The sequence below is a fragment of the Ursus americanus genome, chromosome 19 (genome assembly GCF_024610735.1).
Source record: "Ursus americanus isolate L20-20 chromosome 19, mUrsAme1.1.p, whole genome shotgun sequence".
Taxonomy (NCBI): domain Eukaryota; kingdom Metazoa; phylum Chordata; class Mammalia; order Carnivora; family Ursidae; genus Ursus; species Ursus americanus.
In genome coordinates this window covers 57101571-57127165 of record NC_142145.1, presented here as the reverse complement: position 1 = coordinate 57127165, position 25595 = coordinate 57101571, and the positions used below count along the sequence as shown (strand labels likewise).

The 25595-nt window shown below is 46.5% G+C and overlaps 1 protein-coding gene across 1 annotated transcript in view; it reads right to left on the bottom strand.

Annotated features, from left to right (window-relative positions):
- The window catches only part of APCDD1 (APC down-regulated 1), a 34424-nt gene extending 9364 nt beyond the window's left edge, over positions 1-25060 (bottom strand). Inside the window, exons 1-3 of the mRNA XM_045793884.2 lie at positions 24565-25060; positions 9096-9279; positions 5581-6112 (exon numbers count right to left, since the gene is read on the bottom strand). Coding sequence (XP_045649840.2) covers positions 5581-6112; positions 9096-9279; positions 24565-24622 — 774 coding nt within the window. The 5' untranslated portion in view covers positions 24623-25060. The remainder of the gene's footprint in view (positions 1-5580; positions 6113-9095; positions 9280-24564) is intronic.
- Between the last annotated feature and the right edge of the window lie 535 nt (positions 25061-25595).

The window sequence follows — 25595 nt, the reverse complement described above, 5'->3', positions numbered from 1 at the left end:
GGGTGGGGGTGGGGTCCCTGGGAGCAGCCCTTCATTTTCTAGAAAGAGGTTTTCTAAGAAGTTTAGAATCCAACAAGTTAGCTCACAAAGGCCTTTCCAGTTTACAAAACATTAGTAAATCACAACAAAGATAAGCTTGCTTCCACCTTGCCTGTACACACACTGTGTACAGACTCAACGGCCAGATAGGAACGGCTACGAGAGGCCAGTTCTTTAAAACAAAGGACTTCAAGAATGGTTATGGAAAAAAATTTCTGATTGATGTTTTTACTTGTTTGATTGTTTCTTCCACTCCTATCAATTTAAATTCATTTCAATAAAGTAGATTCATTTTAATAATGACATTAACTCTGCTGTAAATCCGGAAGCCCCCCAGGTCTGGCCCTCTCCCCCTCCTCCACGCTCCCCCCAATGCTGACCCAGCACCCCTGCACACTACGGGTCTGCTCCAGACTTTCTGAACAGTTGATTTCCGGCACGCCCAGGCTCTCACTCCGTCCTTGGGCTCTCTTGCCTTTTAAGGGATGAACTGTTTACCACTTATACTGTCCCTGACAACAAGTATTTCCTGGTCGGCTAACTCCTTAAATAAAGCAACCTTGCATGTCTGTTTATCTGCTGAAATACTCTGGAATCAAGAAATATAACCAACTGTTCCTGCAAAAAAAGTGGCTGTCAGCAATCGACTGCAAGACACTTCACACTCTGGCCCAATCAGAGGTCCATGCGGGCAATCCTTTCCAGGTCAAGACCCCATCATCCAATGTGTACCATTTGCTGCTCTATAGTAAACACCCAGACCGGGCAAGCAGGGTCACACTTTTCTTTAGGATTCATCCTTGATGTAAGATGGGCTTTTTAGGTCATGACTCCTTGAACTCCCCGGTCCTCTCCCACCTCTTCCATTCCCTGTCACCTCCACAAACCTCCTTTCCCTCCAGCAGCAGAAAGAGAAGGAAGGCGAATTCTTCCACAACCACCTTCCTTTCCCAGCTCCTTCTGCCGTTAGTCCTGTGACACCCACTCACCCAGCCACCTGGGAGCCCCGCCAAGCACATGCCTGAGGCAGGGCCCCCTCCGTGTGGCAGAGCCACCTCCTGGGGCTGGGCTGAAAAATGTGCTGCCCGTGGCCACCTGGTCCACAGTCCCTTGGATGTCACAGATGTCAGAGAGTCTCAAAGTTCATCTGTATTTCTCACAGACTGTGAAAAGGCTCCGAAAGGCCAGCTTCCTCAGAAAGAAATGCTCGTTCACAGTCTAGCGATTTCTACAGAATTTAAGAGAGAAAGCACATGAGTATCACCTTCTTCATTTTCAGTGCTCAGCTACTCTTGAAAACACTTCGGTGCCTGTCTTCCTCAGATGTGCCGTGAATGCGCTGGGGCAGAATATTTGAGATGCACGGCTTGGGGAAAGTTGTCTGGTTTTAGACAACCCCTTTGATTTATGACCCTGTGGCTAAATCGGTGCAGGATTTTGGAGAAAGACCAATTCCATTTGCTTACAAGTCTGATCCTGAGGCTCTGGCATTTCCAACAACCCGGGTGATCATTTGCTTTTAATTACTATTTGATTCTACCACTGAAAGAATTCAGCTCACTAACCCTTCAACTGCACAAAAATCTAGGCAGAGGGTGATGGCTGCCCTGATGTTAAACTCAATTGAGGGAAAGCATCTTCTTTCAGGGGTATTTTATGTGGTCTTGATTTTTCGCAGTGAATAGCAGCCAATTTCATCCTGAAAGAATCCTCCCAGCACACCTGATTCTCTTCAAACGCGATATATTTGCCAAAGGACTCTGAACCTCACGGCAAAGCTGTATAAAGCTTAGAAAAACAAGTTGATTTAAAGTTTCTATTTTTACATGGTGTCGCGTTTCCAGAGGGGCTGAGACTAGTGGTTTCAAACTCAATTTAGCATTTAAACTAATTTTCAGCCAGGTCTCTATGGACCGGCAATTAGGGGAGGCAAAGAGTTCAAAGAGGCGGGTGGCAGGGGGGAGTGTGGTCTCTCCGGATGTGCTCCCAGCCCTCCTCCTTCCTCCTTCCCATTCCCAGCGGGTGAGGCGACCTGCCACTGGCCAGCGGGCAGGGAGCACCTGGGGCTCTGCCTGCGCCCAGTCTGGAAAGGCACCAATGGTGAAGCCTGCTTCTTCCTTCTCATAGCTGTCCTGGGGAAGGATCTAAAAGCTTCCTGAGGACCCGGCGGCATGCTGCGGGCCAAGACGTTCAATGCCAGGGACAACAAGAGAAGAACGGGCCCTTTCAGCTCCCAGAGCCACGCAGACCTCACTGGCCTTCGAAGGACGCCCGTGGCCATGCGGGCTGGCAGCGGAAGCGGAGGGCAGTGCACACCGGCCCTGGACGCCCGCCTGGGTCCTCCTCCCAGCCCTGCCACCAGCTCCAGCAGTGGCTGCGGCACTCCTCTGAGCCTCAGAGCCCTAGCTTCCGAAATTTATTTTAATTTTGCATGGTTACTCTGTTTGGATAATACAAGATCATGGCACAAGGTGCAAAAGGTACAAAAAAGGTATACAGTGATAAGCGTCGGTCAACTGTCCCCCAATTGTTCCCTTCCTCAGAGGCAATTGTTACGTATCCCGTGTACCCTTCCAGAAATACTGTCTTTGTAAGTTCGTCTTATTCTTCTTTCATTCTGAGTTTCACACAATGGTATCATACTCTTTATGCTATTCCCGGTCAATGTCACTGTCATTGTCATCCCTCCAGGAGACACGTGCCCAGAAGGGCTACCTACTCCATGGGTGAGGAGAAGGGAACTTTGGTGAAGGGTCCTTTCCAGATGGCAGGCACTAATCCAGTCGATTTTTATATTCTTACCACTTTATAGAAGAAAAATCAAGGCTCCCAGAGGTCAGATGACACCACCAACACACACAGCTGATGGCCACAGAAGTGGATTCCAGGATTGGATACCACCTCCAAAGTCCATATTCTCGCCAATTTATCCAGACAGTGTTAAAAAGAAAAAAAATTAAAAAATAAAAAAACCACATCTCCCACTTTTTTGTTCATAAAAATTCTAAGGTCAGCCTTACAACTATCATCCTTAGTCCTCACGCCAATGGTAACAACTCACAGTCAAGACATTTTTCCTCCAGGAACCACAAGTGTGTGCCTTTGCTCTCCCAACAGACAGGCTCTGTTCAGTGAATGGACTGACAGCAGGAGAAATGCCTCCTATAGGCCCGGGGAGGGAGTGGGAGAGAATCTTCCAGAGCTGCAGGTCTACGAATACTGATTTTACCTATCGGGCCTCCTGATGGGGTGTGCCACCAGAAGTAACAGCAGTAAGCTAAGAGTGAGGGAACGGAGCTGAGGAAAGAAAGATGTCATGGTTAATTCTTTTTTCTTTTCAGTCCTAAAACCTGCCTCCGTGGGCATCTGCAGTTGAGGAAAAGGAATCTGAACCTGAGTGTGTGCAAAAACCCAGCCCAAGGTCAGGTGTGGATGGGAGAGTGGTCAGACTCCAGCCCAGGCAGCTCCGGGACTGCACCTGCGCTCTCCTGCAGAAATTCAGCCTCCTCCCTCGGACTGCCTCCTTCTCACTCAGATCCCTGCCTCACTGCTCTTGTCTCTTGGCTGTTCGCTGTCTATTAGTGTCTCTGCACGAGGGCAAGTGGGCACAAAAAGGACTGCGTGCTGAGCAGATCTTCCTAAAGGTTCAGGGTGGGACAGGGTTGGCGCTCTTGGCTGACATAAAGTTTCTGGATTATCTGTGGGCCAGTTTTATTCATGACATTCTTACCTCCCATTACCAGAGATAATTTGAAAGTTGGCTAGACTGTACTCAGAGGCAGCCAAATGTTCAGACGAAAAGCTCCTTTACCCTGCTGCTCTCGCACACCAGAGGTTTCAAGAGAAGTTGTTCAGCTGCAGGGTTCAGCACTGACTCTAGACAACGCTTCTGTCTGGAAGGGTCCCACGATGGGACGGGGAGCCCATGATTCCTATCTGTCCCCCCGCAAAGCACACCGTTGCCTAGATGCCACCTATGGCCCATTGTCCTCTTGATGCCTTTGTATGATGTGTGGAATGGGTGGAGCTTCAGCTCCTCTGCTCTCCCCTCTCCTGAGAAAGCCTGGGGAATCCCAGGCAGACACTGGGATGGAGGCAAGCAAGAAAGGCCACCCTCTCCCTCACTGCCCTAACCCCCTCTTCCTCCTCCACGCACCTGGAACCTCAGGGCGGGATAAGGGGGGGCTGACTCCCGTTTGGCGCTCGGAGTCATTCTGTGAGCCCAGGGAGGGCTGGGTCTGGGGCCCAGGGCCCTCAGCCTGGCTTCGCCTCACACATGGGGACCGTCCCTGGTGAGGCGCATCTAGAGGAAGCAGCCTCGGCCAAGTGGGCTTCCTCAGCAGATTTCCCACAATTATAATAAAGGCGACTTTCATTACAGGAGCTCACAATAACACAGATAAACAGAAGATAACACCGAGTGGTCTTTGGCAGGGGAAGTACTCTGGGATATCTCCACAAGTCATAAATAAGCTCAAAGGACTAAGAAAAAAAAGGATTAAAAAAATGAATAAACTGTCAAATAAAAGTCAAATGGGGCCCCTCATTTAGAGTTATTTTTCTAGAGAGGATTCCACAGAAGCCAATCTGATGCCAGTGGGGGGAGGCACTGGAGAAATCTCCCTTGACCACCTCCCTGCACGCCCCTCCCTGCCTCAAGCTTCCCCAGCTTCTGCGGTGGAAGATCGTGTTACAGGCTGACACGGATTCTGAGCCCATGGGAAGGAAATGCTTTGTGAATTCCAAATATAATTACTGGACTATCATTCAAGAGAAGACCATTATAAGGTTTTAATTGTTTCCTGCCCCCCTCCGTCCTCCCTTGTGATCACAGTGACTTTACATTTCACTTACTTGAATGGAAAGAATGTGGGGTCTGCAGAAGGAGGTCTGAGTTCAAGTTCCAATGCAGAACCTCACTACCTGGGTGACCTTGGGCAAAAGACAGCCCCTTGAGTCTCCGCTACCTCTCCTTTCTGTCCAAGAGGGTGGCAATATCTGACTCAGGGGGTCGTTGTGAAGACTGAAAGCAGTAGTGTGGGTGGGAGACAATAGGCACAGCCTACAATAGCACTGTCACGTTCCCCGTTCCCCTCAGGCACCTCTCCCTCTCCTCCAGGGTTGGGATCACTCCTGGTCCGGCATCTGTCCCAAGTGTGGTTCTAACATCTCCGAACGTCCTTTATTCTTTCCTCTCCAAATCAAAGATGTTCATGGAGTGTTAGAGCTGAGAAGAGCCTTAAGAATATTCGAGAACCACCACCCCAGGGCCCCTAGCACACCAACAAGCGTCCTGCCATCACCCATGTCATGAGGAAAACCATACCCCCTCATTGCAGAGCAAATTGGTGGCCCAGCCAGGTGTCCTGACTCTGCTGTGTGTCCCTCCGTGGGCAGCCCTCCACCACATCCTCCATGACACTGGGTCCCTTTGGACCCCACTGCCTCCCTACGGGTCGCTTATCTTACTTAATAAAGAACAGCCCGCAGGCCCTGAGTACAGTCAGCTGCATGTGTGTGCGTGGGGGGAGGGGGTGTTACCTTGGCATTCTGCAGGGGGGGCTGGTAACTGGACGGCCGGTAAAACATCCTCTGTGAGGCGTCAGTGTGGATGTCCCCGAGGAAGAGCTCCTCCACCAGGCGGTCCAGGTTGTGCTGGAGGTACTGCTTCTCCACACGGATGAGCTGCAGCTCGTGCATGGCGAAGTTCACGGCCTTGGTGCACTCGCAGCCATTTTCTTCCCGCCACAGGTCGTAGGGCACGTCCTGCACCCAGGGGCCCGCAGCAGGCACGAAGCCCGGGCACGTGCGGTTCACCAGCTGGCTGAGCCTCTCAGCGACAGCCTCTGTGTGGCAGACGACCTGCACGTTGTGCAGCTGGTAGTCAGCCTCAGTGCCCCCGCGGATGATCCAGGAGGCCTGGCGCAGGCGCACCTTGCCCCGGATGACGAGGGTGTAGGTGGGGCTCGTGCACCGGTTGCCACCATAATAGAACTGGTAGGCCTTGAAGGTGTTATTGTGGTAGAATCTGTAGGACCTTGTGATGAACTCTGGGCCTGACCTCACTTCACAGCTGAAGGAGAAATGGGGAAGGAAGACATTTTCAAGCCCAAAGGCACTGAGGAGCAGATTCGTTACAGTGTCAAGAAATTATGGTAATAATAACAAAAGTTTATTCTGGGCCAGACGCTGTTCTGTGCCTTCATAGAAACCAAGGTATTGAATCCTTACAACAACCCAGGAGTGAAGGAGGTATTGTTTCTGTTTTACAGCTAGAGAAACCAAGGCATGAGAGATTAGGGAAAGTGCCCCCAGGCCACAGAACCAGCCAGAAAAGCCAGACCTTGAATCTGGGCAGTCTGGCTCCAGGCTGTGTTCCTATCTCTCTACTCCAGTCTTTATTCGTTCTATGAACAAGCTAAGAGCGCCCAGACCTGCCGTTCTCACTTCCACGGGGGCCTAACTACAGAGAAGCATCCTTCCGGTGGGAAGAAGGGAGAGAGTAGTGCCGGCCTGTAAAGGAAGTCTCCTTATGCGAGCCCAAAACAGTGGGTCCCTGAGCACTTCTGTTGTATGGACCCTGTCTATAGCAGGCAGGCGTTGGGTGTCTGTCGTCCTGAAATGGAATCTAGTCTGGGGAGAAATCACTTAGGGGCAAGTGGAAATTCACCCTCCCGTCCAGTGAAAATTAATCTTCCCTCTACTGGGGAAAAGGGTCCATTAGTGAAAGCAAAGCTAACGGAACAGAAGTAAGGGTTCCTTTTGTTTGTGCTGACTGACAAAACGACAATGACAAAATGGTTTTTGGCTGTGGCTTTAAATCAATGCTAGATTTCTTGGCCAGAAATACTTGGACTAGGCCCACAGGGCTCACGTGGCTGGTAGGAACTGATCACTGCCCCACCTGTGGCCAGTTCCTATCTCTGCAGCCCAGCCCACACCAGGGAAATGCTGGAGGGCTTCCTCAGCATATCCGCCGAAGAATCCGACCTCTGTAAGTGCCCACTAGAACAGAATCTCAGTTACATCATGACTTACACCCATCAGGCTTGGCCCATAACTCTGCTCAAGTCTGTGATATTATATAACAATATAATATCAAAACTCAATATATCATATATACATACATTGTATGTTTTATATATATATATATATATATCATATTTACTATGTATAATTTACAATAATTATGGTTTGAGCAGACTCAGGCTGGCTAAATCAAACAGTGGAACGGAAATCCCAAAGACCTGTTCTTCTCAAAACTGCTAACACTTCCGGTTTTCAGTTAACACACTGATGAAAGGTAAACATCACTCCAAGCAGGCACCTGCCTCTGGGAAAGGCTGTCAGCGGAAGTCCAGTGAGGGCGCATGCACACAACGCACTCAGTGGAACTCTGAGCCCAGTGCTCTGCAGAGAAGGCTTGAGAGGAGCCGCAAAGGTCCTCCCCCTGCGAAGAAGGCCCTATGCCGCGTGAGCAGTGATTGAGGTCTGTTTATAAGGGCACTGATGGTGTGCTGCCTGGCCTCAGGGCTCAATGCATCCCAAGTCCCGCCACCCCCTCACCTAGGCCTCGTCACCTCTGGATGCACCTGTTGCAACCATCTTTTCATTGATCATCCTCCTCTCACTTTTTCTACCACCCATTTGCCACACTGCAGCCCGAGTTCCTCCTGTGAAAGCTGGATCATGTCTTAAACATGGTCCTTGCTGCAAACTCTTCAGTGACCAATGACGGTCCAGTTCTCTTAACTTTAACCCCAATCTGGCCAGACCTGTCCTGGAGCTGGTCCCGCCCTCCCCGGCAGCCTCATCTGAAGCTGTGCCCCCCCGCCCCAAGGTACCTATGCCCAGGTTTACTACTTCCCTGCTACAAGGACTCCAGGTCAGTTGCTTCTCCAACCCAGTCTTTGCTAGTTCTTCCAGATGGAAAGCACTTCCCTGGGTCTTTGCACAGCTAAGGACATCCCAGCTCAAGTGTCCTTTCCTCTGGTAGCCTTTCCTGACCCCACCCCTGTCCTAAAATAAGGCCCCTGGTATTCTCCTTTAGCACCTGTTGTTTTTTTCCCTCTTCATACTACTTCTTTGTATGTTTATTTGTAAAATTCCTGAAGACAGGGACTATGTCTTGTTTTGTTCACAGCTATATACACAAAATCTAGAATAGTGCTGGGCACACAGTAAATATTTGTACACTCAATAAATATGTGTTTAAATAAAATGATAAATTATTTAAAAGTACACCACATTAAGATTGTGCAAATATTTATCATGTGGTTATTTTAAGAAACCCCATCTTTAGGGGAAAAAAAAAACACCACCTCTGGGTCTTCATCATCTTATAAAAATTCCTTTTTTCTCTTCTCTGTGTGCATTTGATCCCTCCCCAAGGTACCTGGAGGCTGCAAGGGAAAAGTGATCAGATCCCAGAGTGAGCCTTGTTAATTCTCAACAATTTAATCGGTAGGGGAAAAATTGCAGGTCTGCCTCTCGGCTATTTTTAAAAGCTCTAATGGAAGATAAGCCAGAGCTCAAACTGGGATAAATCTCAGCTCTGTAGCCTGGAAAACAGTCCAAGAACTACGCCCTGGCTAGCAGAGGTAGTTTAAGTACCTTTCACTTACTCTTACAACCCTGAAGCCATATATTAAATTACCAGAATATGGCTAGAATATTTAGACCCTCAGAAGCTTGCAAGTCATGTTTCAGGGTCGGTGAAACACAGACTCCTAATTTCACTTGCTAATGGTTTCTTTTTATACATGCGTGGTCCCACAGAGTCGGTAAACAAGGACCCATTCACTCACAGCCTGTGGTTAACAGTGGTACATCATCTCTGCTTTAGCTAACATTCCTACAGTCCTTAGCTCTGGTTCTTTACTGACCAGAGTTTCAAAGTGTTGCTTGGTTTTTAGTTAGAACTTAGATAACACGTGCATCATTGCAGATAGGGTAGTCTCTATGCATCTGAGAAGCCCCAAGGAAGGCCTTCACAGCCGCGTGCTCTCTGGTTCCCTCCCACCTCCCCCCCTAGGTCCAGCCCCCGACCCTCTTACCCAGTGGACACCCAGTGGCCTTCGATCGCTGGTGGCATCTGCACGGTGATCCTTGCACCATTGTGGAGATGTTTGAGCATGTGATGGCACTGTGATTCCTTGAAAGCCCTCCAGGCACTTTTCTCTAAGGACCTGGGATGGGATCTGCTGTCTGGATGAAGGAGGGCAGAACCCTCTCCCAGCCCTGGAAGAAAAGGGGAAGTTTGCTGAAAGGAGAGCTCGCAGCAGACAGGAGTCAGGCTGAGGAACTGCCTCTTCGGCAAGAAATCACTGCAAATGGGGGGCACCTGGGTGGCTCGGTTGGTTAAGTGTCTTTGGCTCAGGTCATGATCTCAGGCTCCTCGCTCAGCCCCTCCCCTCTGCTCCTGTTCTCTCTCTCTCTCCCCCTCTCTCTCAAATAAATAAAATCTTTTAAAAATTATTAAAAAAAAAAAAAGAAATCACTGCAAGTAGGAAATGCACTCCTACCCCACCAGGCTTATCACTGTCTCTGCTCTCCTGGAGTTCACATTTCAAAGGCAGATGCGTCCTGGGAGACCATTTCCCGGGTGGGAAAGCTGGGAGAGCGGAGGCCCACAGAGACAACACGGACTCTTGGGAGGTCTCTTAGCTAGTTCCTGGCAAAGCCTGAGCTCAAATCCGTGCATCTGGGCAACGGCAAATAAAATGGTCCATCTAAGTGAGCAGCTTACAGTGCAGACAAGTGAACGTAACAGGGGCTGAAGAGAGAAGTGAATATGTTCCAAAGCCACCCAAGGGAGGGGTAAGAAAGGGGTCAGCAGAAGGGTGGACTCATGCAGTGACACATTGAGGTGAGGAGGGGGAAGAACATGGAGACCAGCCTCAGTGGAAGGGGAATTCTGATGGAGTGGAGAAAGGCCCAGGAATAACTCAGAGGGCTCCTGACACCTGCTCCCTGGCTTGGCTCCCAGCTGTTCCCACCAAGCCATGCATCTTTGGGTTCTCTCCATTTCTTGGATGGACACAGTCTACAGGGCTGTCCATCAGTAGGGCACAAGTCATAGATCCCCCTTTGGTGGGGGAAGTGGGGGACATTTTCCCCCAATAACGTTCCCACTCTAGCCCCTCACACCCACAAAGGCTGTGCTAATATAGGGTTCTAAATTAAGAATAACTACAGGAAGACTACGTATTTTTATTTTTCACAGGTAAAGGTATATTAGGACTAAGTTCATCTTCAGTATAATCAGTTTAGGTTGGCAGACACTTAAACATGCAAAATAACCCTCCAGCCCCTGTTCAGAATAAAGCATGGCCAGCTGAGTTATAATCTGAAAGCCTACTCTTTCTTTTCGAGGTTCACTCCTGAAGTAATTAACACATCAATACGTCTTTATTGTGGACCTACTAAGTATTCAGCACTGTTAACCAAAAAAATAAAAAATAAAAAAATAAAATAAAAACAAAAAACCCTAGACAAATAGACAATAAAATAAAAATATACACAAAATAAAGTGCACCCATCAGAACTATAGTATGAAGAGGCAAATATATATACTTTATAGAGAGAAATATATATATTTATATATTTTATATAAATATATAAAAAATATGTAAATATATGTATAGAGAAATATATAAAACTTTATAGAGAAACCAGGGCTTATGAGGGATCGTCTAAGAATAAAAAGTTAGACCCAGAACATGGTGACTTAGAACAACATAATGAAAATCTACTGGAGAAACTGCAGACCCATATGTTGCTAACATTCAGGTATTTGTAAACTATTCAGATATTTGCCATGACTCAGAGGGCTGAACTAATCTTTTGTTGAAAGTCTTTGGTACTGAGAAGACATGTGGGAACTCTGGGCTTTTCCTCTGAGCAAATGCTGGCCTCAGGCTAGAGCTGCAACCTTGGACTGCTCCTATGGATCTTAGATAAAGCGAAAGGCAGTGAGGCAGAGACATCTATGGGTATCATTCAACTAAATAAAAAGCGTGAAAAGAGATTCTAAAATGAGATGATGGTGCTGCGTTCAAATGAAATGCAACCTCACCACCAACCCTGCTTAGCCCAACCAGGTGATTCGGATCCCAGCAAGAATGAGAAAAACACTGAAACTCCGAAATCCACGTCTGGTGGTGTCAGTGTTCATGGGCTCATGGTGGTTCAGTGAGGCCCTTCCTACCAGTGGCCCCTGCTTCCACGGAGGAAGGAAGAGTTTACTTCTGGGTATTCTCTCCCCATTCCTCATTCAACCCTCCCCAGTGAAGCTATGTGCAGGATGAAAACAGGTGTGTGTGTGTGACTACACTATTCGTCTCTGTCTGCCAAACTGGCCTCTTTACAAAATACAGTTCACCCTTGAACAACATGTTATATGTGTTATATACTGTATTCTTACAATAAAGTAAGCTAGAGAAAAGAAAATGTTATCAAGAAAATTGTAAGGAACAGAAAATACACTTACAGTACTGTACTCTATCGAAAAAAAAAAATCCACATGTAAGAGGAGCCGCACAGTTCAAAGCTGTGTTGTTCAAGGGCCAAGTGCACATGCATTGTGATCAGTGCCTACCCCTGCCATGTAGTAAGCGCTCGACTCTCCAGTTGTTTGGCTGTGGCACTAGGCCAGGTGGAAAGGCTGAAAAATTCAGGGGTGACCTGTTAGCAATCCTACCATGGATATCTGTCTATACTGTGGCTTCTGATTGAGTATTTATCACAGTTCTCATGTTTTCATCCCCATTTGTCTAAGACCTCTGTTGATCTCTCGGTTGGCTGTGAACTAGAGGAGGGAGAGGGGGTACTATGGACCTCTACCAATCCCAAGAGTTGTAACTATCTTGATGATGGGAAGCAGTTCCTGAATGCCATCAAGAAATGAAAGACACTACAGCTTGCTGTCTGGTGGGTCAACTGCCAGTGTGATCAGTTATAATGTGGCTAACTTAAAACAGATTTTAATTCAAGTTATGAAGCATTGGGAGTTGGGGAAGAGTCTGCTTTAAATGTGACACTGAGCTTGTGGTAAAGAACCATCACCTCCCTATCAACCAAGCTATGTTCTAAAAATTGATTTGTAAACCCCTTTACACCCTGCAACTGCTTTTCCGTAAAGATAATAAAAGCCGGGAAGATAGTAGATATGGGAGAAGTCTCTGGAGCTAGGCTGCATGAGTCTGAAATTGGATCTGCCACTTAAAGGATTTCATTGAATCCAAGCCTTCAAGGGTTGTTAAGATGCATCATTATTTTACTCCCAGTGACAAAAACACTTGCAGTTCGATGATGACACCATGCCTGCACAATGGTCCTGCGGTCCCCCTGAATCCTGCACAGCAGCGCCCCACTGCTCTGACATTGCTTTTATCTGTTCAAAGAGATGTGACTGTTTCTTGCCTTCAGTTGCAACGCTTCATGTGTGACAGGTAATGTGTTTGCTTTGCATGTATCTCAACAGCAAAACACAAACACAGCCACATCTTTTTGTGGGTATCTTCCTTTCCATGTAATTGACTGTTGCTATGTGAGAAAATACAGAATTGCAGTTTATTCTTCCAGTGATAAATATCTGCCTTACTGATGTCAAACTCACACTCCACTGCTCTGTTATGAGGACATGCTGATTTTGAAGAGTGAAATTTATGAGAGTTATGGGGAAAATAAGTAAGCACGCGTGGCTCAAACATGTACTCTATTTTCAAAACCGACCTATTTGCAATTAATCCACAGACATAGAATAACAAGTGGCCACATAAAGGAAGTGATGTGATGACGGTATGAGCTGCGCATCCAGATTCACACAGGCATAGCCTGCATCACCCCATACGACTGGTGCCTGCAAGTTAACAGGGACTTGGACCCCCATCGATCATAAGATACACATCCACTGCAGAGATCTTAAAATGGGGGAAAAATGTGTATCTTTCAATCGATGAAACACACCATTAGTGTAGTGACCTGAAACAAATGACTTAACCTCTCCAAGCTTCAGTCTACTCAACTGTAAGGAGGGGATAACATGACCCGTCTCTTAGGGTTGGTGTCAGGATTCACTGAGACTGTCTCCCTTAGCACAGACACAGTTCTCATTAAGGGTGTTATCATTTTAAATAATGATAGGCTTTTAGACTGCCCTCAAAAAGTCCTTCCTAACTAACAGCAGAGTTAAAATAACGGTAAAAGTCAGCCAGAGCCAGGCTCACTCTTTGCTCTGAGAATGACAGAGAGCTCAGAATACAGAAAGACACAGAGCTCCCCGACAAAGTTAACTGGTGACCCTGATGCAGAAGAGGGTGGGACCCAAAGCGCTGGACTCTGTGGTTGTTGACAAGTTCTACTCAGTTTAACAAATACCTATTCACTCTTACTTTGTATATTTTAGGAGCTGGAAGCATGAAGAAGAATGAAGAAAAGTTTTTCTGACCTTGAGGCTCTCAAGGACTCATTGGCCTGAATGTCAAAGAACAAGGGTGGAGATGATGAAGGAGGGTTCTGGGAAGGCAGCTGGGAGTTCAAAGGCAGAGGAAGAGGGAGTGGTGGTCAAAATTTGCATGGGTCGTTCATAAGGCCAGTCACACAGGAAGGGAGCCTACAGTGATGCTTTTTAACCAGGGGTGGAAGAAAAAAAATCCCAGAACCACCAATATGCCAATCATTCAAAAGCAGGCAAAAGATCACTATGTCACTCGGGTTTCTAGAGACAAATCTCCACTTGGCCATCGCTCTTATCACACAACAAGCAAAGGCCACAGACATGGCAAGGCTGTCAGGGCAGAAGAGTGGCAGCACGAGCAGCCAGGTGGAGAAGAACTCCACAGCTAGCACAGCTCTTCAGCGTACAGTGAGTTTAGGGTTTGCACTTAAGGCCGATAACTATATTTTTAGGATAGAAAAAAAATGGGATTGGTTCTCTTTCTATCTTTGTCCTTCGAGTACCCATTACCTTGGCGGGAACAAAATTAAATGCATCAAGTGAAAGCCGGAGCTGCTGTACAGTTGGAGAAACTTGTCTCTTAGGTCTGCAGTCAATTGCCAACAGTGGTCTCCAATATTTACTTGGTTTGTCTGGTGTGGAAACTCTGGTCGGCCTTCTCATGAGTGCTACTTCTATGAAATGGTTTTCAGAATTAAAAGGTCATTTGAAGCACCAAGTCTAGCTGCAGAAGAGGTCAAGGTTAACAGCTTTCCTTATCCCCCACCCTTCCATCTTAGGATCACCCATGGTGTGACCTCCAGGGAAACCAGCCTTAGGCTTCTGGTCAACCCAGGGACACCTGTGTTCACTGTGTTGCTCAGATTATGTCAACTCCAATTTGGGACTGAAACTAGCAACTCATTTATCCAAACCATCAGAAAGGTTCTGAAGGGCCAGGCTTTGTCTAGGTATGGAAGCTACAAACATTATGCCCTGAGAGAGTCTCAGCTGGAACAGAAACCACCCTAAGTGGGCTTGTAGAGGGACTCATAAGACAGAGAGAGCAGACTCTGAATTCATCCTTGGAGGGTTCATGGAGGGGCAACCATGCCTTCAATGCTGAATGGAAGTGATCTGGGCAGAGTATACAGCATATCCAAACATAAAGAGGTAGACAGGAAGGGTTCACATAGGAGGAACGAGGGCCGGGCTCAGGGTGGGGTGACCACAGGGTGGCCCACAACAAAAGAGCAGAAGAAGAGAGGCAGGGCCATGATCAAGAGTGCCTCATAGCATACTGAGTGTGAATTTCACTGGAAAGGTGAAGAGAAACCAAAAGGTGTTAAGCGATGGAACAGCACAATAGGAATTCCATTTTGGGAAGATCACTTTTCCCATTTTCGGAAGTATGGGAAGCAGATGGGAAACAGGAAGATCCATTCTGAAGCTTCTATGATGATGGCTCAGCATATCATTTTAGCCTGAATAAATGAAAAAGATAAGAGATGGGAACCACTCTGGACAAATAGCAGTAAATCTCTTTCCTAGTCTCCGAGTTTTTTGTCCAGTACATCTTTTGCATGTTGTGCAGAAGGTATATAAGAAGTTAGAGTCAAAGAGAGGAAAGAGAGAGGAAGGGAGGGAGAGAGGAAAGTAGGAACAAATACTAATTTAGCACTACATCTGAAAAGAAACTTGTGCAAAATATTTATATGTCACACTTTAATCTTAAATTGTGTAAATCCGTCATCCTGATACTTAGCAATGCAGTACTCAGGGGTGGCAACTTTTAGAATAGCTGCTGAGTATCCCTATTATTTATAATAAATCTGCTTGTTATATATAATAACTTTTTAAAAACCCCATTTAATTGGACTACCTATGTTACTGGAAATGTTGACTAATCACAACAGCTGGCTGTTGAAAATTCTGCCATTGTATGTGGAATGCAGTAGACATTTATGATCATTCGTTCTTTGACGATTCAGGTTCCCAAAGTGGCTCAAGGGCATTTTTCTTTTTAGTTTAAAATTTTTATTTTTTATTTTTTATAATAATTTTTTATTATGTTATATTAGTCACCACACAGTATATCCTTAGTTTTTGATGTAATGTTCCATGATTCATTATTTGCGTATAACACCCAGTGCTCCATGCAATACGTGCCCTCCCTAAAACCCATCACTGGCCTATCCCAATCCCCCACCCCCCTCCCCTCTGAAGCCCCCAGTACTGTCTCCCAGAGTCTACAGTCTCTCATGGTTCATTCCCCCTTCTGTTTACCCCCCCCTTCATTCTTCTCTTCCCCTCCCTACTAATCTTCCTGCTATTTCTTATGTTCCATAAATGAGTGAAACCATAGGATAATTGTCTTTCTCTGCTTGACTTATCTCACTTAGCATAATCTCCTCCAGTCCCGTCCATGTTGCTGCAAATGTTGTGTAATCAGTCTTTCTGATGGCTGAGTAATATTCCATTGTATATATGGACCACATCTTCTTAATCCAGTCATCTGTTGAAGGGCATCTCGGTTCCTTCCACAATTTAGCTATTGTGGACAATGCTGCTATGAACATTGGGGTGCATATGGCCCTTCTCTTCACTACGTCTGTATCTTTGGGTAAATACCCAGTAGTGCAATTGCTGGACCATAGGGTAGCTCAATTTTTAACTTTTTTTTTTTAAAGATTTTATTTATTTATTCGACAGAGATAGAGACGGCCAGTGAGAGAGGGAACACAAGCACGGGGAGTGGGAGAGAAAGAAGCAGGCTCATAGCAGAAGAGTCTGATGTGGGGCTCTATCCCATAACGCTGGGATCACGCCCTGAGCTGAAGGCAGACGTTTAACCGCTGTGCCACCCAGGTGCCCCCTCAATTTTTAACTTTTTAAGGGACCTCCACACTGTTTTCCAGAGTGGCTGTACCAACTTGCATTCCCACCAACAGTGTAAGAGGGATCCCCTTTCTCCACATCCTCTCCAACATTTGTTGTTTCCTGCCTTGTCCATTCTTGTCATTCTAACTGGCATAAGGTGGTATCTCAATGTGGTTTTGATTTGAATTTCCCTGATGGCTAATGATTTTGAACATTTTTTCATGTGTCTGTTAGCCATTTGTATGTCTTCATTGGAAAAGTGTCTGTTCATATCTTCTGCCCATTTTTTGATTTGATTATTTGTTTCCCATGTATTGAGTTTGAGAAGTTCTTCATAGATCTTGGATACTAGTCTTTTATCTGTGGTGTCATTTGCAAATATCTGCTCCCATTCCGTGGGCTGCCTCCTATGGAAAACCCAAAAGACTCCACCCCTAAACTACTAGAACTTAGAGAGCAATTCAGTAATGTGGCGGGATACAAAATCAATGCTCAGAAATCAGTTGCATTTCTATACACGAACAATGAGACTGAAGAAAGAGAAATTAGGGTATCCATTCCATTTACAATAGCACCAAAAATCATACGTTATCTCAGAATTAACTTACCCAGAGACGTAAAGGATCTATATTCTAGAAACTACAAATCCCTTTTGAAAGACATGAAGAAGACACAAAAAGATGGAAAAATATTCCACGCTCATGGATTGGAAGAATAAACATAGTTAAAATGTCTATGCTACCCAGAGCAATCTACACTTTCAATGCCAATGAATCAAAATAGCAATGACATTTTTCAAAGAATTGGAACAAACAGCCCTTAAATTTGTGTGGAACCAGAAAAGGCCCCGAATCACCAAGTAATTGTTGAAAAGGAAAAACAAAGCTGGGGGCATCACATTGCCAGATTTCAAGCTGTACTACAAAGCTGTGATCACAAAGACAGCATGGTACTGGCACAAAAACAGACACATAGACCAATGGAACAGAATAGAGAACCCAGAAATGGACCCTCGGCTCTTTGGGCAACTAATCTTTGACAAAGCAGGAAAAAACATCACATCCAGTAGAAAAAAGACAGTCTCTTCAATAAATGGTGCTGGGAAAATTGGACAGCTTCATGCAAAAGAATGAAACTTGACCACCATACAGTAAAAGAGTGCCTGTGAATGTAGTCTTCAAGGTGGCTTTGGGTAGGTCATCTAATATGTGCCTTTTACTTGTATGAAAGTAAAAATTATATGAATGGTAATAATAACTAAAGTTTGTGTAACACTTAACAATTTACTTTGTGTATATGCTATCTCATTTATCAAATGCCAGTTACTACCAAGGTACAGAAAGTTGTAAGCAGAGAACCACTCTTTAATGGGAAGGGTTCTATAAACTGCCAGTCCATGACACAGACTAAGCTGGAAGCTCTCCACAGCACTGTTCCCTGTCCAGCAGAGCTCTGAATCTGGAAAAGGACTTCCCCATGGTCTCCAAGACTAGGGGTGCCAGGGCCTGGGCTCAGATAAAATTATGATAACAAGTGGGTCTTTCTTTCAAGTAAGTGTGAGAGAAAATAGTAGACTTCGGAAGGAAATTATTCACCTGTTGAAAAAAAATTAATTCCTGAAGGCTTGAGGGTATAATTGTACAGACTACCACTTCTAGAGAACTAAACGAGATCCTGGAGCTCTGGACGGTTTATTCACACACCTGCATGCGTGTGCGTGTGCATGTGTGCGTGCGTGCGTGTGCACGAGTGATTTACTCCCAGGGAATAAATCATTTTGTAGCAGTAATCCAAAATGACTGCAGAATGACCTTAACTACTATTATAATTGTAATAGTCTACCATTCAGAGACTGAAAACTCTCAATGATATCAATAAAAAAAAAACAGATTTCCCAAAATGAAAGGAAGCAGAGGGTTGAGCATTTATGCAGAGATTGACACCCTAAATACAAAGCCCCCGTGATGAGGTGACTATTTCCCCCACTGAATTCACCAGATTACTCATTCAGAAGGCAGTCCTTAACATAGTTGTCAAAGGGAATGAACATACTACTTCTGCTATGGTCATCGGCAGCAAAGCTTGCTCCTAAACCCATGGTGTTTTCAGGAAGCAGCCAGTCCAGGGACAGGGAGGGACTAAACGGAACAGTGAAGGGTGGGGCACCAGGGGAGCAACCAGTGAGTGACTATTTGCCTTTTTTTTTATTTTATTTTAATGATTTTTTTATTATATTATGTTAGTCACCATACAGTACATCCCCGGTTTCCGATGTAAGGCTCAATGATTCATTAGTTGTGTATAACACCCAGTGCACCATGCAATACGTGCCCTCCTTACTACCCATCACCAGCCTATCCCATTCCCCCACCCCCCTCCCCTCTGAGGTCCTCAGTTTGTTTCTCATAGTCCATAGTCTCTCATGTTTCATTCCCCCTTCTGATTACCCCCCTTTCTTTATCCCTTTCTTCCCCTACCGATCATCCTAGTTCTTATGTTCCATAGATGAGAGAAATCATATGATAGTTGTCTTTCTCTGCTTGACTTATTTCACTTAGCATTATCTCCTCCAGTGCCGTCCATGTTGTAGCAAATGTTGAGAACTCGTTCTTTCTGATAGCTGAGTAATATTCCATTGTATATATGGACCACAACTTCTTAATCCAGTCATCTGTTGAAGGGCATCTTGGCTCCTTCCACGATTTAGCTATTGTGGACATTGCTGCTATGAACATTGGGGTGCATATGGCCCTTCTCTTCACTACGTCTGTATCTTTGCGGTAAATACCCAGTAGTGCAATGGCTGGATCATAGGGTAGCTCAATTTTTAACTTTTTAAAGGACCTCCACACTGTTTTCCAGAGTGGCTGTACTAACTTGCATTCCCACCAACAATGTAGGAGGGATCCCCTTTCTCCACATCCTCTCCAACAGACTATTTGCCTTTTGAAAGTCAGTATTCATTCATTCACCAAATAGCTGAAGTGCCTACTACTTGTGAGGTTCTCTCTTACACACAGGCTGTTGTTTTTAAATGAAAGGAAAAGTGAAATAGAAGGAAAGTATACCCCATGTCCAAATCCCCAATTTTTCAATAACATTTTAAAAAATTTGAACTATCTAAATATATGCCAGAGTTTCTCACCTGCCAATCGAGATGGAGAACCAAAAGTTCCAAACCATTTCACGTGTAATAAAATGTAAAATCAGTGGGGAAGAAAACAATTTTCAAGCACACTTGGGACTGAACTAATCTTTGATCAGGTCAGTCTCTATAATATGTAGTTCAATGTTTTTAAAAAAATTTAAAAGGCTAAATAAGCATATGTAAAAATATTAACAATGGTTTGTCTCTGGGGAGGGGTTCTGAGTGATTCTTTTCTTGCTCATTTTGCATGCTTCTGTTTTAAATAATGTGACATGTATTACTTGGATAAGCAGAGTGAGAAAGTATTCTCAAGTTAGAACTGGTGTGATATGTAAGAACCCAAAGCAGATAAAATGTGACTGATTAGATTAAATGCAGGTAATTACTTAGCCATGAAATTGCCCTGCCCAATCAAATAAGCAGTCATTACTGTAAATGTATGCTTTACCATGGATTCTGCTAGATAAACTTCAGCACAGCTTTCCATGTGTTGGAATAAAAGCCTGTATGCATTGCAGACAAACCGGATTTTACTACCATGTGCGTAGCTATACCTACCAAGCTCTTATTTTTATTTCCAAATTGTTTTTTGAGATAAAAGCTGAAAGAGCTGCTCTTGCCAATCTTTAAAGCTTTTTATCTAAAAGTATTTTTCCCTTTATGAGAAATATAATAAAGTCAAGATTTCAAATTCCTGGCTCCATTCAACCGTAGCTGAAAACGAGGTAATTTTCTATGTCATTTTCATCTAATGCCACGGTCCCCAGGCTAGACACTGGGGTTGAACCACAGACTGCACCATTTGCATGTTGCATCCGTAGCTGACTGCTGCTGCCGCACCCACGCTCTTCAGCACGGTTGTGCGCATGTGCGGGCACGTGTGGCCTGTGTGTGCGTGGTGTGCGTGGGGTATATGCACGTTTGGTGCTGTTTGGTGGGATTCTCAGCAGGTAAAGTACTACACTCACCCAGAGCATGCCATCCTCCCAGCTCTGGGGCTCTGCAACAAGCTTTCTTTCCTCACCCCCTAGATATTCTCTGGGGCTCTGCAGGAAAGGGAGTATGCGGCTCCTCACAGCTCCTGTCCCTGGCATGCAGTGGTACCTAGCACACAGTAGGGCCTCATAAATGTACTTGCTGAATGAATGAAACTGGAAAATCCTTACAGAACAGAATATCCTTAATAATTTTAGGATGACACTGTATCATTTCTTTAACCTTGATACCCATCATGTGACTTTCCAGAATAATTCTATTCCCAAATTAGAACTAAACAAGGACCCGTAAACGTAAAATCTTGACAGTAAGAAGGCATGTGTGGACAATGATGGCAGGGTCTATCGAAGACATGTCCTGCTGTGTGAGCTTTCAGCAGATGTATACAATCACTAACACAGCTTTTCATCTTTCTAGTCTTAAATGTTTTATGCTTCACTTTAATTGATTATATCAAGTTGTCATCAGTCTGTCGCTGAACAGTATGTAATTACACAGTCATATCATCCACTAAAGGTTTAGCTCTCTTCTCATTTGGGGAGAAAAAGAATGAACATGGCTATTATAGATCTGCCTAGCCACACGTTTGAGGCAAGTCAATTGATTTCGCAAGAGAATATTTAACATCTAAGACCCTTGCTCCCTGTTATGTACCAATGAGTCATATTTCTTTTCAAGATTTCATTTTATGACCAAGGGGGAAAGGGTGCAGGAAACACAATGTTTTCTTGGTTACAAAAACTGTCTTCTTCAATAAAACAGTATTTCAAAGATTCCTGTTTTTCCCTATTTAAGTGTTTGTCTGATTTTATTGGGTAAGCTCCTATTTAGAAATTTACAGTTTTTTGTTTTTTGGGGTTTTTTCCCCATTTTGCTAGAATATGCTTGAATGAAAGAATAGCTCAAAATTGCCTTCACCTTTCAGAAAAGTCAACGAATTCTACACAAGTAAACAGCATGGGGGGATAGAACATCTCCCCCAACATCAGTTCCAAAACTTAAAATCAAGTACTTCCATTAGCAAGGAGAGTCCGCCCTTCTCTGTACATTAAAGCACCACTTATTCTGGAATACCTCATGCTAATCTGTGTTTCTGGAGCCGAATGATTTTTGTGGCTTTTCATCTAAGCAAAGAAAACAGTGACAATGGACATCTTCCAGCTGCATACCTCTGTGACATTCAATAGGTTTTATTTGGATTAAGAAATTCAATTGTTTTCAGAAGTTGAAGGAGAGGAAAGTGAAATTGACATGTATACTTTTATGCCATTAAATTCTGAACTTCAGTCCTGCCCTACATTTACAGTTTAAAAAACAGCAAAAACAAACAACAGGCTCAAGTCTAGCCAGAGCCTAATTTACTAACCAGTAGGGCACAGGAGTGATTAATGACTTGCAATGACTTGAAATAAAAGTAACCAACAAACTGAGCAAAGACTGGAGGCCAAACATCATAGTTTCTATGTCATCTTTACACAGAATCTTCATGAAAGCCGTGTGTACTGTTTAATTGTATTAATGCGACTTGCTAGTGTAACAATCTATAAATGATGTCTGAAACTACACTTACTGAAGTTTGTCACAAATACACTCCTAACCCCAGATAATCTCTTGTTACTTAACAATCGCTACCATAAACAGACAAATAGTGTCCTATGTTTAGTAAAATAAGATGCCTGGGTATCAGGGAAAAAATCGTTAACCCATTCTAAGAAGATTTCAGGTAATTTCCTTCGACTCATAACTATTAGAATATATGATTGAGCTTATCTGTTGCTACAGAATTTTTAAATGCTTGTAAAACCTCCGACTACAGAGGAGGACACATTCAACAAGCCATTCTCGGGTTAAGATGATTAATACCCATTTTCAGTTAAAATCACTTCAATCAGGGAAAATCAGGAGGAAAAAGGGGAAAAGAAGAATACTCAATTGTTTCCTGGTGCTTTACATTATCCTAACGAATTATGACAAGCCTTTCTTAAATCCCAAGGATTTATACATTGAACAACCATTCCATCTGTTTATTTTTTGTTCTAGAGTCCAACACTCCCTGCAGGATCCAAGTTGATCTTTGAGCAACTTCAGCGTTAATAACTTTGCCATTGCAGATTGACTTTGAAATTGGATAATTTTTTGCAGGGTATCCATGTCATCCCATTACAATTTGCAAATGCCTTTTTTCTCTTATATCCTCTTCAACACACACGCACAGGCACGCACACATGCACAGGGTCTGATGCCCCCCTCCCTCCCTCAGGGTTATAGTGCAGACTGCCCCCTTCCTTCCTCCCTTCCCCCACAAGGTTCTCCTCCCAGCACAACTGGGTCTGGGTAAATCTCTCATCCCAAGAAGTTCAGGCCAACACAGATTCAAATTTGGAGATTTGGGGCTATACTCACAAGGATATACTGGGCCTTTTATTACCAACTATTAGTTCCTATCAGGGTAGGAAGTATAATTACAACACCCACCTCTGAAAGGAGGGAGAAAGCATTCAGAATAAGCCGGTCCCAGTTGCACATCTAAGGACCACTTTTGTAGTCCAAAATGCAAAAAAAAAAAAACAAAAAAACAACAAAAAAAAAACTTTATGCCAAATTTTCAAGTAATTTCTCATTTTATCATTCGACCATCCTGCCATTTTTGTTCGCAGATATTACAACACATTTTTTAAGGGGACAATTTTCTCTGTTTCATCTCTCTCACCCTCTTTCTTCTGGTGTGTGTGGCAGCTGCTGTTTGATCTGTTCATTGGCTCTGATTTGTTTCATGTTTCAGCCAAAGATTAAAACTGCTCTGTAATTCTAAGCAGATGGGCCTAGGAGTGCAACCCTATAATTACACATTCTCTCTTTGGCCCTCAAACTGCAAGCCTTCCATCCTGACTTTTAAAGTCTGGGATCACTGGGGCTCAGTGGACACACCTTGGCAATCAGGCAGGTCTGGCCCCACCAGACACCTTAGCTGGGCCTGCAGCGCTGGAGCTGTCTGCCCTGAAGCAGGACTACAAAGAAGAGAGCCACTCACAGAGCTCCCGGATTCACTGGCTGTGCCTTCCTAGATCACACAGGGCGGGGGGTGGCGGCGGAGGGGGGCGGGGGTCGCAGCCTGGTCTTCAGTGCTACCTCCGATGCAGCAAAGCATTCTAAAGCTCCACGGAGCTGCGGGTCCTGCTCAGAAAGTGAGTGTCCTTCAGGGCGCTCATCTGACCTGCAGGGGTTTTGGAGGCTTGGTAGTGCGGAGGAAGGAGAGCCGTGCTCCTGGTGGAGACGCTCTGCTGAGATGTCAGGTGTCCCCCATTAGGGAAAAGTCACTCAGGATTTCTGAATCAGCACAACGTGTTCTGCCACCGCCTGCAGCGAGGATCAACACCAATCCACCACAAAATCGGCCTTACGTTTCTGCATGCAATTCCTGGAGCTCTTTGAAAGAGCTGATGTTCCCTGGCTAAGGGGTTTACTGGAGCCCCTGAGGAAATGTGGCCCGTGGGGCGCAGAAACAAAACCATCAAGCAAGAGTCTGAAGGAAACAGGGTGTCCAGTTCCGGAGAACCTCAGGAGACTGGTTTGCATGATTGCACCTTGGCTATTAAGAGTCCCCTGCTCCTTGAGACTGCACCAGTCCACTTGGGGAGAGAGCCCCATCACCACACCTTCAGCAAACACTCGTCCTCTCCGAGGGCACACAGAAACGCGCGCGGGCTGTTTTTCCCCTTAAATGACCAGTTTCGCTTTACAGACCCACAAAAGCTTGGACCACATCGAGAGCCCCTCCGGCAGGCACTCTGACACTCTGAAGACGGGATCGTCGACCCCGCGATTTCATGACAGTCTACTTTGAAACGCCAACGGTACATAAAAGTTTTCCCTGGAACTTGATGGAATCCATTCAGGAGCTAAAAGGTGTCTGTGTGTGAGCTCTGCACCCTTCCAGAAAGCAAGCTCCAACCGCAAACCAGCTCCCGGCGCCGCCGGGGGACCCGCGAGCCCCCTCTCTCGGGGGCGGGCAGGGGGAGCAGCGACTGTGCCCCAGCTCCCCGGCGCCCGCGCAGGAACTCACCGTGAAGCAGGAGGGCCGGGAACAGGTACGAGAGCAGGAGGCGGCACAGACCGGACATCTCCAGTCCTCCTCCGGGACCGCCCGAGCCGCCCGCGGTCCAGGGACGCCGCTCCCCGGGAACGGCCGCGGCGCCGCGCGCGCTCTGTCCCCTCGCCTCCAGCCCGGAGGACGCGACGAGGCGGCGGCGCCAAGCAAGGCGAGCGCGGCGGCGCGGGGACACGGGCGGCCGGCCCAGGCCCCGCGCGTCAGGCTGCCGCGGCGCGCCCCATGCCCGGGGGGCGCGGCGCGGGGGCTGCGGGGCGCGCGCTCCCTGGGCGCCGTCGAGCCCCGCGCTCCCGGCCCGGCCCTGTCCGCGCTCCCGGCCTCCCCGCACCCGGGCCCTCTGCGTCCCTCCCCGGCCGCCGCCGCCGCCGCCGCCGCCCCGCGCGCCGCTCCGAGCTGCAGTGGCCGCCACCGCCGCCGCAGCTGCAGCTTCTCTTCATATTTCCCGAGCGCCGCCGGCGGGGCAGCCGGGCCGCGGGCCGGGGGAGGAGCCAGGGGAGGAGTCGGGGCGGCAACGCCGCGCCACCGCCTCCCCGGCCGCCGCCGGGGGCAGGGGGCGCGGAGACTTGAAAGGGCGCGAGGGGCACCGCCTCTCCTGCCTCCCTCTCCAGCCTCCTCCCGCGTCCTCCACTCCAGCCCCTTTCCCTCCTCCCGCCTCCTCCTCCCTCTCCCTCCCCGCCTCCGCTCCCCCTCTACCTTCCCTCCCCCTCCCAGTTCTTAACCTCCTCCCTCCCGCCAGCATCCCCCTCTCCCAGCCCCGGATTCAGCGCCCCGTTCCCTTCTCCCCTTCGGCCGCCGCGCCCCCGCCGGCCAGGAAAGAAGTGCCCTTCCGGCCTTCACCCTGGGCACTGTGGACCCTTTCTTATCCCGCCGCAGGGGACCACTTGTGAAAGGTGTTCCTAAAGGGGGTGGGGGGCGCTGCAGGGCTAGGGGACTCGTGGAGCGAGTCTGAGAAAAGTCCGCTTGCAAGGATTGGGGTGTGTGTGTGT